At 45.9% G+C, this 14650-nt stretch overlaps 2 protein-coding genes across 2 annotated transcripts in view; one reads left to right on the forward strand and one right to left on the reverse strand.

Annotated features, from left to right (window-relative positions):
• Positions 1 to 14650, forward strand: part of Nmnat2 (nicotinamide nucleotide adenylyltransferase 2) — a 165114-nt gene that overhangs the window by 111568 nt on the left and 38896 nt on the right. The window contains exon 2 of the mRNA XM_052201071.1: positions 14392 to 14480. Coding sequence (XP_052057031.1) covers positions 14392 to 14480 — 89 coding nt within the window. The remainder of the gene's footprint in view (positions 1 to 14391; positions 14481 to 14650) is intronic.
• On the reverse strand, positions 3672 to 6241 carry LOC127697719 (eukaryotic translation initiation factor 1-like). Its single transcript, XM_052201026.1, has 3 exons — positions 6117 to 6241; positions 5353 to 5572; positions 3672 to 3785 (listed from the first exon to the last, which is right to left on the reverse strand). Exons 1-3 carry the CDS (start codon positions 6239 to 6241, stop codon positions 3672 to 3674), a joined length of 459 nt encoding a protein of 152 aa, XP_052056986.1.

The following is a 14650-nucleotide window of genomic DNA, read 5'->3' on the forward strand; positions in this document are numbered from 1 at the left end:
TTGTAGCTCTTGGTAAATTCTTTAGCTGTTCTGTGTCACATGCCCGGCATTTTTTGGGGTCCTGCAGTGCACAAAATCTTAAAATCAAGGTGTGTTCGTTCTGGGAAGCCCTGGGGCAGAATCTGTTTCTTTTAGAGTCCAGAACCTATCTGCATTCTTCATCTTTGGCCCCTCAGTGTACATCAGCCTTTAGCCTTGTGGAGCATCAACTGTCACTTTCCTCAGATCCTTCCCTGCCCCCCAGCCCTTGAAAATTACACGGGGTTCACCCAGATTAAAAACAGGACCTTTCCTCATCTCAAGATCTTTAAGTGACATCAGCAAAGTCATAGGTTCCTAGTGCATGTTCTTAGAGGACTATTATTCCACTTACCATATGTTGGTGGTTGACCATTCCATTTGTTGGAAATAAAACTCTCCTGGAGGCCAGGCAGTGGTGACGCACGCCTGTAATCCCAGCGCTCTGGGAGGCAAAGGCAGGCGAATTTCTGAGTTCAAGGCCAGCCTGGTCTACAGAGTGAGGTCCAGGATAGCCAGGGCTAGACAGAGAAACCCTGTCTCGAAAACAAAACAAAACAAAACAAAACAAACAAAACAAAAACTCTCCTGGAACATGGGGCTTTTAGTGTGAAAATCAAGAAACTGCCCAGCTGTCCTGGTCAGTTTCTTATTGGTCACTCTAGAAGGAGCTCCTGAGAGGGAAGACAGTTCTACCTGGGTAAGTAGAGGAAATATTCATGCAAGTAATAAATCAATGAAGGGAATGTTGTTTTCCCAGTAACATTCTTTAAAAAACTTTTTTATTATTAGTGTGTGTGTGTGTGTGACATATGTGTATGTATGATGTGTGTGATATGTGTGTGTGTGTGTCAGCACCTGATTCCAGCAAAGGATGTGGCCTTCGCTCCTAATGTGGAACCCCGGTGGCTTTTCTGTATCACGTGCCTTCCTTCTTCAGTCCCCTCACCTTGTATTCTGTCTCCTGCACCAAGCCACTCACCAAACTATGTTTATTATAGTCTGTGGGATTCTAAAGTAATTCTCTTACACGTCTTGAGGTTTCACTGAAAAGAGAACCTTTTACATTTTGCCCTATTTTTGTGTTTGTATTTAGTTTGTGCTATATATGACACATATGCACACATATATATTTATGTAAAGAAACACATATATATACACATATGTACACATTTAGCTTTCAACCTCTGAAGAAAAAACATTTTTAAGTCTTTTTTGAAATGATAAATTTTAAGGCTGGGTATGGTGATAATCACCTGTAATCCCAACACTCAGGAGGCTGAGGCAGGAGAATCGTGAGTTTGAGACTAGCCAGACCGACAGAGAGACCCTGCCCCCAAATTAATTCATCAAGTGATTGATTTCCAGCTAAGTGCCAGGTTTCTTTATTTGTTTGTTGGTTTATTCATTTCTTCTATTTTAATATTTGTGTGTATGTGTGTTTGCTACAGGGCCTCACACTGTGGCCTGACTGGCCCAAAAGGGTTTCGGGGGAGTGGCCTCCGGGAACCGTTTAAAATGGGGCCAGACTTCTAGGATGGCTCCTGTAGGCTGGGGACCTGTGAGGAGTTCTCTCCTTGGGGGTCTGTGGAAAATGACAACTCTGGAAGTGAGAGTCCTAAATCATTTCCCAGCTGTGCCGACAAAGGGCTCAGCTCCTCGGCTAGAGTCAGTGGAGCAAACAAAGGTTAGCAGCAGCCAGGGGACTGCAGTGCCCTCTGTGTTACCCCAGAGTCAGCACAGGGCTGCGGAGAACAGCTGCCGATGCCAACGAATAAACACGAAGAGGGAAGTCGACCACATCTAAGCAGCGGAGGCTTCTGGAAGCATTTCTTATTCTCTCTCGTGAGTTTGGACAGCCTGAGTTGCATGTGTTGGGCGGGGAGTTGGAGGGAGGCAGAAATGACTGGAGAAAGGTTCTGTCTTCAGATCACAGAGTACTTCCTGCAGGCTGCCCGCTAACCAGGCACCTGAGCCCGGTAGTCATCTCCATCCAGAAATGCCTGCACCACCCCCATGGCTCCACGCTGGCTGCAGAGACTAGCAAGAGAAAACAATACGCGATCTGGGTATCCCACTGTGCCCTCGGAAAACTAGCTTCCAAAATCCTCTGCCTTCCTGAGGCAAAGAAATAAGATCAAGAACCCGTTCAGCTGTGCAGGGTAACGCATGCCTGTAATCCCCCACACTCAGGAGGCCAAGGCAGGAGAACTGCAAGCACAAGCCCTACCTGGACTACAGAGTTACATCACAATCAGACTGGGGCCACTCAGTGAGATCCTATGTCAAATAAAAAGTAAAAAGAGGACTGGGGGGGGGGGGCGGGTGGCAAGGTATAGTGCAGTCACAGAGCTCTTGTCTGGCATGCTCAAGGACCTGGGTCTAAAGCAAAACCAAACAAAACAACAACAACGACAACAAAAGCCTTTTCCTTCAGGGGCTCAATATTCCATTACTGTGTCTATAGTGATGCTGAAGGCCACAGAGTAGGCATCAAGAGCTGTGCTTGTGCATCGAACTTGATGACAAGCAGCTGTCTGTGACGAGCCAGGAGAGGAAGAGTGAAGCCAATGCCTCCCTGGGAAGCTTACACCCATAACCAGCTTGGAATGAACCTCGGACCTTTTATATGCTAGACAGCGTGTTCCCAGTCAACTGTGTGTCCCTAGACCCCTGCCCTGCCCAGGGGTTATTTCAGATTTGAGTGGCAATGTCACTTGGAACTTATCGGGATGGATAAGTTTGTGAGGGAGGGCCTGTCCGGTATGAACATCTAGTTCATCTGCTGGGAGAACGTGATCTGTCAGCCCCCTGCTTCTCCAGGCTGTCCAAATGATAAACAACTGTCAAGACACCCCAAGTATGCTGAAGAGATGGCTCAGTGGTTAAGAACACTGACTGTTCTTCCGAAGGTCCTAAGTTCAAATCCCAGCAACCACATGGTGGCTCACAACCATCTGTGATGAGATCTGACGCCCTCTTCTGGTGTGTCTAATGTATTTACATAAAATAAATAAATCTTTGTTGAGCGGTGGTGGCACACGCCTATAATCTCAGCACTCTGGGAGGCAGAGGCAGGCGGATTTCTGAGTTCGAGGCCAGCCTGGTCTACAGAGTGAGTTCCAGGACAGCCAGGGCTATACAGAGAAACCCTGTCTCCAAAAACCCAAATCCAAAAAAATAGAAATAAAAATAAAAGATACCCCAAGTGATATGAGAGAGGGCGAGACACCCCGGGAGTGACAGTGACTAACAGTCACATCATTCTCTTTTTTTCCTTTCTGGTCATTATTTTAAAGTTTCTTTTTTTTTTATAAAGACTTACCACTTGTGTGTGTGTGTGTGTGTGCGTGTGTGTTTGCACACATGCATGCATGTGTATGCAAATACAGAGGCCAGAGGAGGGCACCAGATTCCCCGGAGCTTGAGTTACAGGCAGTTGACAGCTATCTGACATGGGGACTGCATAAAGTACATTTAACCACTGAGCCATCTCTCCAGCTCCGTTTAACCTCTCTGCTGTCAGGTCCCTGCCCGAGGTCATGTCGTCTCAGGAGGCTTCATTGGCCTCCGTACCCCATCCACAGGGATGACTCCCCACGAAGGCCTCAGTCACTTCAGTAACCTGCGTCTTCTGCAATTATCATTGTGGATTATTCATCCAAACCTTCAAACTCCTCGGAGATGGCGATCACATGGTGTTTCTTCGGCTTCCTCACAGCGGCTGGCACAGAGCCTCGGGCAGAGTGAGGTCTCATCTCATTTTGCTGGAGAATACACAAGGTTCAGTTTGGAAGGTCACAGGAATGGCTCCTTTAAGAGTTATTTCTTCATGATCCCTAAACAGAAATAACCCTGCCTGGAGGGACTCATAGCACCAGTCCTTCCTTTATTACCCAATTTTTGATCTGTCTGCCGTTTAGAAAGTTTACAAGTCCACACAGCCTCTGTGCAATTTCACAAACAAGGAAAGCCCAGACAGCTCCAGCCGTGAACACAAGCTGGGGTCATTTCTGATTGCAACCCAAAAGGGAAAGTTGAGTTAGTATGGATGCCCCGAATGCAGTGTTCCTCTCCATGACCCCCTGCCTGGAACAGGAGAGCACATTATAAATGTCAGCCAGGTCCCCTGAGAAGCCAGCAGGCAGATCTGCCTTGAGGTTTAAAACTAGACAGATCACCTGTGCTGTTTGTCCTCTGGTCAGCCTAGTGACAGCTGTCATGACAGAGCTGCGTCCAGGGGCCTGGAATAAGCCAGGGGCTCGGTGGGTCTTCAGGTCCTGGGGACAGGAAGGCCAATGGACGCTGAGTCGTGTCTCTTCCTCCGTAAGAGCAGGAGAGCCATCAGACCAGAGTGTAAACTTTAGAGCCATTTGGCTCCTTCCCTGGGGTATATGGATGAAAATAGAATGCATTTAGGGAAGCCTGGCATGAAATTAAATTCCAGGGCCCTAGCTACATCTTTGCCAATGGGCTGGCTTCCTACCAAGGCCCAGAAAGGCCCTTGTTATGTAATGTACTGGGAGAGTAGAAGAAAGTGGACAGCTTTGTGTGTGTGTGTGTGTGTATGTGTGTGTGTGTTACATGTGTTGGGGTATCTGAACCTTACAGAGGCCAGTCTGCTCAACCATACACACATACACACACACACCACAAGTGTGTAGCTGTAGGCCAGTGATTTTGGTCTCCTTGGGAGCTTGTTATACATACTAAACTAGTTGGGACTAAGGGTCACTCATACTTAACTATTAAGATAAACAATATTTTCCATTTATTTATTATGTGTGTGCATGAGTATATCTCTGTGTGTGTGTGTATGTGTGTGTACAGATTAGAGAACAACCTTATTTTTATTTTTAAATCAAGATAGTGCCTTGCTATGTAGTCCTAGCTGTTCTGGAATTCACTGTATGGACCGGGATGGCTTCCAGCTACAGAGATCCATCTGCCTCTGCCTCCTAAGCGCTGGGACCAAAGGCGTGCCCAGCTCAGAGGATAACTTTTGAGGACTGATTCTCTTCTTCCATCATGTGGGTCCTGGGAACAAATTCAGGTCATCAGGCTTGGCAGCAAACACCTTTACCTGCTGAGCCATCTCCTCAGCAGATAAATAATATGTTTGTGTGTGTGTGTGTGTGTGTGTGTGTGTGTGTGTGTGTGTATGTTGCTCTTTTCAGTTTAATGCATGAAGGAGTTACATTGGTCCAAGTTAAAAGCAAAGCCCAATAGTTATTATGCAAGTTGCGCGGTTTTTAAACTTGTGACAAGGGACAGAAGGGAAATTCTACTCACTGCAAGGAAATCCTCACTGAAGCTTCAGAGAGCCACAAGCACTGAAAACCCATGAGCCGTCAGATGATCGTCCTTAGCCAGTCCGATCTCCATCAGGAACCGGCACGTGTTCTTGCGCTGGTCACCCTGGAGCTGAATTTCTTCTCCATATTCTGAATGCTCACTTACAGTCCCATTGCAGGCAGATTTCTTCTTAAACGCCTTCACTAGTTTCTTTTCATCGTCATCATCAGCGATCTCTTGGACAGTTGTCAGGGTCTTCCTGAAAGGCCAATGCACCAATGAAGGGGGCTTAAAGAGAGAGAATGGGGGTTAAGGGAGTGTGGCATGGCGGTGTGGGGGAAGGGGGTGCCCAGGCGGGCCCTTGCCCAAGCACCTCTTCCCCCTGAGGGACCACACACACACAGGCATGGTATAGAATTGAGTTTATTCAAGGTAGAGGTTGGGAATTAGTGAGGCAGAGAGAGAGAGGGGTTGGGGTTAGTGAGGTGGGGGGGGAGAGAGAGAGAGAGAGAGGAGGGAGGGAGGGAGGGAGGGGGAGAGAGATATTAAGATAAACAATATTTTTCCATTCATTTATTGTGTGTGTGCATGAGTATATCTGTGTGTGTGTATACAGAAAGAGAGAAAGAGAGAGAGAGAGAGTAGTGGAGGCCGGCCATGACCACGTGGAGAGAGGGGAAGGGGAGGAGAGCCCAAGGGGCAGAGAGGTGAGACCCTTTTATAGTGGGCCAGGTCTATGGGGCGGGTCATACCTGGCTGTTGCCAGGTAAGTGTAGGGTGGAGCTTAGACAGAATACCAACACTTCCTGCCGTTTCTCTGTTGAATTCTCATATGGATGTCCTCCTCTGTGCCAGCAGGAAGCAGGCCATCACCCTTTCTTGCATCAGTAAAGGGGTGGAGAGAGTGGAGGTTCTGGATAGCTGACATAGGATACGATTCCTTTTCCTTGGTAGAAACAGGTGGAAACAGCCTCCGGAAGGCGGCTGCAGGAGAAGGCGGGAGGGAAGGTGGGGGACATGGAGCGTCGGAAGCGAGGGGGCTCGAGGGGGCTCGAGGGGGAGGCAGCTAACTCAGTGACTGGGGCGATAAGCAATGTTGGTAAACATCAAAAGTAACAGAGCATTTACATTCAGAGGAACAAAAGAGCAATGTTTGTTTACAATGTTTTACATAATGGCAGGAGCTGACCTTGGACCTGGACAAGCCTGTCCCCAGCACCTCATTGTCACTTCAACTGTGAGCCCAACTCCACACAGCCTAGAGTCAGAATCTAATCCTAACAAACCTGGCCAAGGGCTACTGTATTATATATAGGTCCACAGGATGGGACCGCTGTGAGCCAAATCCCTTTCCAAAATTCTCACTCTGATTCCTAATCTCCACTGTCTTGGTGTTGGGAGGTGAGGTTTGGAGAACTAACTAGTTGTGAAAGTGGGGACCCTCAGGAGTTCTGTGCTCAAGAGAGCCGTTGGCGCCTCGGTTGCTCTCCCACTGTGTGAGCATTTCCAGAAGGGGCTACATAGGAGGAGCCTGATTCAAGATGTGCACATGGAAATTTGAGAAGCACAGTGCTGCCCCATCATAGCTCTAAATGTTGGAATCCAAACAGCACTAAAAAAAAAATTAAAAATTAAAAAACAACAAAAAAAGAAAGTTCCAGAAGTAACCAAATGGAGCCAGCTTGTTGGCTATTTGCCTCGATTTGCTCAGTACTCTCCTAAAAGTGTAACATCTGGTAGGTTTACTATGAGCCTTAAATTTATTGTTTGTTTTGAAATAATTCCTAATCTGTAGGAAGATGCAAGGATAAGACAGACATCCCATTCCTGTGGCCTTCAAGCATATGCCCCTTTACCGCTTGTATGGATTTAGACAACCGCCACAATTAAGAACAAGAACTGTTCATGGTGTTGGTGAGACAGCTTAGTGGTTAACACTGCACTGTTGAGTCTGGAGAGGTAGGTAGCTCAGTGGTTAAGAGTACTGACTACTCTTCCAGAGGTCCTGAGTTCAATTCCCAGCAACCACATGGTGGCTCACAACCATCTGTCATGGGATCCAATGTCCTCTTCTGGTGTGTCTGAAGACAGAAATAGTGTACTCATAAACATAAAATAAATAAACAAATCTTTATAAACAAAGAGTGTACTGTTCTTACATCCCACTTGACTCAGAACAGGGTCTGACCCAAGTCTGATTCTTAGCCTCCATCATGTCAAGTGGCTCATGTTGGGGTCCAGGAGTCACCCCACAAACAGGGATGGTTTATTGAATGCACACCCCAGGACAGATTGATGAGGGCAACAACTTAAAGCTGTGCTCTGAATATTTCTTGGGGCCAGCTTATAAAGACTAAAACCACAAAAACCACAATGAGTTCATAAGCAGGTGCTGGAAGTGCTGCCCAGTGGTCAGCCCTGGCTCAAGCCATTTTAGACATAGCAGTTTATATTGACCTTTAACTTGATGGGTCCTACATAAAGCTTATAGTTGTGGAATTTCTTAAGACTAACAAACCTCATAGCATACAGAAAATATCAGAGTATGTGGTCAGCATGACCCTGCTCTGAGTCAAGATATTTTTTCTAAGTCAATGACTGGCAGGCCTGTTACAGTAACAATATGAAATAGCTAGTAGGCATGGAACAAAATGACTGGAGCTATGCTGGAGGGGGGTGGGGGGCAGGCCTTAACAGACACCTGTATCTTCAGCTCCAGGGGATTGGTTGTCTCTGCCCTCTGTGAACACCTATACTCACACACACACAACCCCTCCCCAACATATGCATAATTTAAAATAAAATAGTCTTTAAAAAAAAAAACAATGCAAACAAAGCCAGGTTCATTATACAAAGAACTCCCTAGAACTGTAATCACATCTTTCCTCCTGCCGGTCCTACATTCTTGCAACTACTACTCATTTCAACAATGTAATAGACATTGAATCCTGTATCTGCAGCTACAGCCGTTAGAGGTTGTCTTTTCTTCAGTACGCTCAAAATTGTTCCTCTAAGCTCCTTTTGCGGTTTGGATATGAAGTCTTTGGATACTAAAACCTTGGTCCCCCTGTGCAAGCAGAGTTCAGCAGTGGGGCTTTGGAAAGTGGGCAGATCATGAGGGACCTGATTCATCAGTGGATTAATCCATAGGTGCTTATAACTTAAAGACATTATTGATAGGTAATAGGAACTTCCAAACAGAGGATAAAATACAGAAACAAACAAATGTCCTACAATAGGGAAATGGTTAAATAAACTGTGGTATATCAGTACCATGGAGTACGAGGATGTGTCTTTAAGAGTAGCATCTGTGTGCCCGAACCTGCCCCTGCTTCCTGATCTCCAAGAGGTGACCTTTCATATACTCTGTCATAATGCTTCACCACAGCCCAGACACAACAAAACTAGCCTCAGTGACGCCTGTAACCAGGGCATATAAGTCATACAAACCTTTCTTCCCCAGGTTGCTTTGGTTTATCACAGCAACAAAGAGTAAACTAGAACAATGGTGAATTACATTGAAAGGTCTTTCAAATATCTTTCAAATATGGAGGCTTCCCTGGGGTACTTGCCACTTGGTCATTGTATATAACTCTTTCTAGGCATATATAGCTGGGTCCTGTTTACTAATATCTTGTTAATGATTTTTGCACATCTATTCCTAATTATATGGGTCTGCAGTTGCTTTTATATACTATTTTTTTTCTAGTTTGGGTATCAGGATATTACTAGGGTTAATTGGAAACTTTTCGTTTTCATTTTCATTTTCTAGACAAGCTTCTATAGGAGAGGCTAATCTTGATCACCTGATCCTGCTGTCTATACCTACCAAGTTCTGAGATTACAGGCATGACTTATTATGGATAGTTCTGTGCATCTTAGTATTTGTTTTTTTTTTTTAATTTTTTAAATTATTCAACTTTTTATATTTTTTGGTTTTTCTTAACAGGGTTTCTCTGTAGCTATCCTGGAACTCAATCTGTAGACCAGGTTGGCTTTGAACTCAGAGGGATCTGCCTGTCTCTGCCTCCTGCGTGCCAGGACTAATAGCATGTGCCACCATGCCTGGTTCCCCAGGGCTGAGTGTTAATAATTGTAATTTGACTTGATCCTTGTATGAATCACACACAGAAGGCATTTTACAAATAAACAGGTTAAGTCTCCAAGAAATTGATTTGAAATTCACAGAGGAGTTGTGATGTACACATCTTCCTGTCCCAGGTTTGGTATGGCCCCTACATCCCATAGCTCCTGTGTCATCCTAGGCAGACTTCCCTTGACATTTGGAATCTCCTTAGAAATAGAGAAGAGAATGAATCCACCTGTCTAGGAGGTTGCCAAACTCCTCCTTGCCAGACATTCCATTCAAGTTAGGGGAAAACAAGGTGCAGAGAGAAATGGTTCAATGTCAGATCCAATATTCTTTTTGTAGTAGATGGCACTTAATATAGAGCCCCACAGCTAGTCAAACCACAGAGAACTGTGGATACCTCGGCCCTTAATAAGATGTCTATATCATACTTCCTTCCTGAAAAGTCTCTGGGACCATTTCAGAAGCGGGACTAGAAAGCATATAAGACCTACGGGTCGGAAAGACTGCTGTGAAACTGTTTTCTAGACACACAAGCCCCATGCACACATAACTGATAAAGAGAATAGTTAGAGTTGTCTCCATCCTCACAGCTCTCTAGTGCCCATTGTGGGCTTTAATGTTTCATAAGCATTTCCTAACTTGGGCCAAGCTGCAAGACCACAGTAACGATTCTGGCTGAGCTGCTTTGACTCAGTTCATGTCGGGATATTCCTTTCCAAAATCTCCTCTCTTGAAGGTACCAGACTCTAACGCATTGCACGGGGAAGGGGTCATTGATCTTGGCTGAGAGGAAAGACTGACAACTGCTGAGGCAATTCACGGCTACAGTGGGTACTATGAATGTGCTCCAGTGACCAGTGTGGGCAGCTCAAGGTCTCTTAGAGAGGACACTCTATGGGAGCAAAAGTGGGCACTGGGAGCTTCGTGAGCTTTCTGTGTGAGAATTTACTGAGTACTTATTGCTCAAGAGGCAAGTCACTCCACCGGGTGTCTTTGGCATGGATGTCAGATGATAGCACACTGGGGACCACACGGTGATGTGTCCACATCTTTTGGTCTCCGTGCAGCTCAGTGTGACACATCTTTGGACCAGTTTGCCTCTCACATGATATGCTGACCTCACACCCACTCTGGCTGTGCACGTTGAGAAATCCATAAAACAGGAAAGTTGCTGAGAGGATTCCCAGCTTTGAACTGAACACATAGTGAAGTGTTACGAAAGCGAGTCCAAAGGGGAAGGAGGGTGCTGGACAGACCAGACATGCTGGACATCAGAAAGAGCTTGGCTCCTAGTGAAATACATAAATAAGAAAAGAATAAACACTTGTGGGATAAAGGGTAGAGTAAGGAGTTGGCTCGTAGCAGCTGATGGTCTGTGACAGCCAAGGACCAGATGGATCTGATTCTGAGAGAAGCAGGAGGGAAGGGCCAGGAGACAGGAGGAGGGCTGTGGAATTCACTCAAGTAATAGTGTTTCTTTAGAAAGCAAAGTTAGGGGTGGAGAGTAGGTTAACAACGGTTAAGAGCTGGTCGTTCTTGCTGAGTTCCTAGCATCTAGGACAGGCCATTCTCAAATACCTGTAACTTCAGATTCAGAGGGATCTGATGCCCTCTTTTGGGGGTAACTGCACCCGTGTGCACATCAACACATGCACAGACATATACATAAACACACACACACACACATACACACACACACATACACACACTGTAGTAGTTTAAATGAGAACTGTTCCCAGTAGTGGTGGATATTTGAACAATTGGTACCTGTTCGGTAGCACTGTTTGGGGAGGCTAAGGAACCTGTAAGACATGGAGCCCTGCTGGAGAAAGCATGTCACAGGGGACTGGCATTGAGTATTTATAGCTTTACCCCACTTCCAATTCACTCTCTGATTCCTGTGTAGGTTTGAGATGTGAACGCTAAGCTTCCTGCCCTTGCTACTATGCATAGACTGCCACGCCCTCTCTGCCATTGTGGACTGAAATTATAAACCTAAACAAACTCCTTCTTTTATAGGTTAGCTTTAGTTATGGCAAAGTTTTCATCATCGTAATTAGGAAAGCACTGACTGGTCTTCCAGAATACCTGGGTTCAATTTCCAGGACCCACATGGCAGCTCACAACTGTAACTTCAGTTCCTTGGGATCCAGTACCCCCACACAGATACACATACAGGCAAAACACCAATGCACGTGAAATAAAAATAAATCATTTTCTAAAAAGTAAAATCAACCTTAAGTAATAGATACCATAGTGATGTACCCATTAGAATGACTAAATGTACAAACCTAATAGTATCAAAAGTTAGCAAGAGCCGGGCGGTGGTGGCTCATGCCTGTAATCCCAGCACTCTGGGAGGCAGAGACAGGCAGATGTCTGAGTTCAAGGCCAGCCTGGTCTACAGAGTGAGTTCCAGGACAGCCAGGGCTACACAGAGAAACCCTGTCTCGAAGAAAAAAAAAAAAAATCCAAAAAAAGGAAAAAAAAAAGTTAGCAAGACCGTGGAGCAACAGTCATTCTCATTGACTGCGGGTGGTGGTGATGTAAAATGGTAAAGCAAGCTCGGAAGACAATGACAGTTGCTTCCAACACTAAATATATTCTCACCATATGATCCCGTGATCTGGTTCCTACATGTTTACCTAGAAGAGCAGAGAGCACACTGTACAAATGCCCTCGGGAATGGTGTGGCCACCTCCTGTCTTCATGGAAATCCCTCCTGGGCGATCCACCCCCTCCCCTACAGAGTCCCTTACAGAGCAAATTAGATCCAACTGGACTTGGGGTGTAATCCCCCCACTCCCACCTTTGCCCCTTGATTATGTAACCTCACTCCCGTTGGCTAAAAAATATGTTAGTTTTTGTACCGAACAATAAAAGTTAAATTTGCACTCCGATGCTGCTCTCCGGAGTCCGTGGAAGTCTCCGGAGTCTCTGTCTCCCGCTCTGCTTTATCCCCATTTCCGGTCCCGGTCTGACAACCATAGGCTTGAGGCAGTGAAACACTCTGTGTGGTGCTTCACGCTAACTGTGTCCCGTACTCATCAGAACCTATAGAATCCTACAGCACAGGATGACTCTTAATGTAGGCCAAGCACAACAGCTACTAAGGGGAACAAACGTGTTGTACAAGGTGCAAGGTCGTCCGTCATTGGGGAACCGGTGTGGGAGAGAAGGAGCTGAGCTAAATGTGTTGAATTATAGGCAAAATATTTCCATTTACTCTGAAAAAAAATTTTTTAAATGATATTAAAAGTAGTGAATTCGTTTTTACAAGCTTTTTCATTGAAGGGAGGAAAGAAACAATGGTGGTGGGAATAATTTAAATGCACAGAGCCGCTGACATCAGGAAAACAGTGATTATGAAGTCTCCAACCAGTCTTGCTGCCCAACTGTTCCTTCACTCTGGGATTCTCCCACCACCCAGTTCCCATCTCAGGGCACCAGCGAAGGCTCATTGGGCGAAGTGTTTGCCTCTGGCTGGAGGACCTGACTTTGATCCTTAGCAACCCCCCCACCTCTCCAGCCCCCCCATCCCTGCAAAGGTCCCAGCACACAAATGGCAGCTAACAAACAGTTCCAGGGGGGTTGAAGCCCTCTTCTGGCCTGAGGGCACCAGGCACACACTCAGTGTGCATCCATCCATGCATGCAAAGCTCTCATAAAAACCATGGCAGGAAGTCACACATGGTGACACATACCTTAATCTAAGCTCTCAGGAAGCAGAGGCAGGCAGATCTCTGTGAGTTCGAGGCCAATCTGGTCTACAAAGCGAGTTCCAGAACAGATAGGGCTGTATGCAGAGAAACCCTGCCTTGAAAAACAAAACAAAACAAACAAAAGCATGGCAGCAAGTATCTGTACCCCCCCATCCCCGTACTTCGGGGAGCAGAGGCAGAAGGATGAGGGTAGGGGTTCACTGGCCAGGCTAGTTTGGACAGTTACTGACCTCCAGGTTCAGGAGAGATCTTGTACAGTACTTCCAGAGCCTCACCTACATTCACTCCCCAACATCTACATATGACTCACAAGCACCTATTACTCCAGCCCCAAGGGGTCCAATACCCTCTTCTGGACTTCTCAGACATCTGCACACCCGTGGGCACATACCTCTGTATGTGATCGCACACAGACATGTATGTGCACGTGTGTGTGTGTGTGAGGATGCATGCACACAATCATAAAGCAAATATTTTGTAAAAGTAGGGCAGAAAGCGATTTAGGAAATCAATTTTGGCCTCCACAAGAATACATACACACATCCACAAAAATAAAAGAATGGAAAATAAACAACCTGATAGAGTTTGTTCAACGGGCTCCCTTGGAAATAACCCTGGACTAGACTTTTAATGCTCTTCTAGCTCATTAGGGTTTTTTTTGTTTGTTTGTTTGTTTTCCTGAAAGTGAACCTGGCCTCGCCGGGGCCATTTGGAGATTTTGTTTGAGCAGGCTTTTTTCTCAAGCAACTGTAATGATGCTGACTGCCAGACTGATTGTAAATTCTCCGCGGTTAGGTACAAGGCCCTTTAAATTTGTTTTCCCGTTTCTTCCTTCTCGGTAATTAGAAGAGGCAATCAGCGCATCTTTCATATTCTAAGGAGGATTACCTTTTCTGTTAAGGGACAGCTCCTCACTGGAATTTCTACAAGAGACAACAGGAGCAAATTCCACTCCTTGGAAACTTGAATACCTCTTAATGAGGTGACTGTTTTAAACCCTCCAGCTACGTGGATCCTCCAACACAGACCCCTCCCCACCGGGTTAAGCCCCTTGAGTTCTAAATCCTTTCATTTCTGGGGTTAAGGTCCACTCCCTAACCTTTGAGTCGCTGATATTTGCTTTGAAGTTGACACCTCCTATTTAAATAGCAAGCACCAAACCTTAGCAGGTTCAGTGCCAAAAAGATTGATTTTAATTATCACCTTTAATTCACACCTTTCCTCTCTTCTCTTGTAATGTGTGGGTTTTCTTCTCTTAATTAGAAAGAGCCAGGGATTATCTGCACAAGACTGGAAGGTTTATTGTGATTGGTGGTATTGTCTCTCCGGTCCACGACTCCTATGGAAAACAGGTGGGTCCCTTCCTTTGGCTGCTCTTCCTCCTCACCTGCTAGCTCCCCTGGATACATGCCTGCCTAACAGCATTTGGTCTCCCCCCCAGGACCCCCGTCAGACCTGGCTATCTGGCTACAACCAGAGGGCCAGCTGCCCACCACAGCCAGCCCGCTGCTCACAAAGAGGA

The sequence above is a fragment of the Apodemus sylvaticus genome, chromosome 12 (genome assembly GCF_947179515.1).
Source record: "Apodemus sylvaticus chromosome 12, mApoSyl1.1, whole genome shotgun sequence".
Taxonomy (NCBI): Eukaryota; Metazoa; Chordata; class Mammalia; order Rodentia; family Muridae; genus Apodemus; species Apodemus sylvaticus.

Excerpts from the sequence above, each read along its gene's own strand:
- LOC127697719 (XM_052201026.1), bottom strand. The coding sequence starts at position 6,241 with ATGTCAGCTATCCAGAACCTCCACTCTCTCCACCCCTTTACTGATGCA. Across the intron at positions 5,573-6,116 it reads CAACAGAGAAACGGCAGGAA|GAAGACCCTGACAACTGTCC; the intron begins GTGTTGGTATTC and ends TTGGCCTTTCAG. Across the intron at positions 3,786-5,352 it reads TGACGGCTCATGGGTTTTCA|CAAAATGAGATGAGACCTCA; the intron begins GTGCTTGTGGCT and ends TGTATTCTCCAG.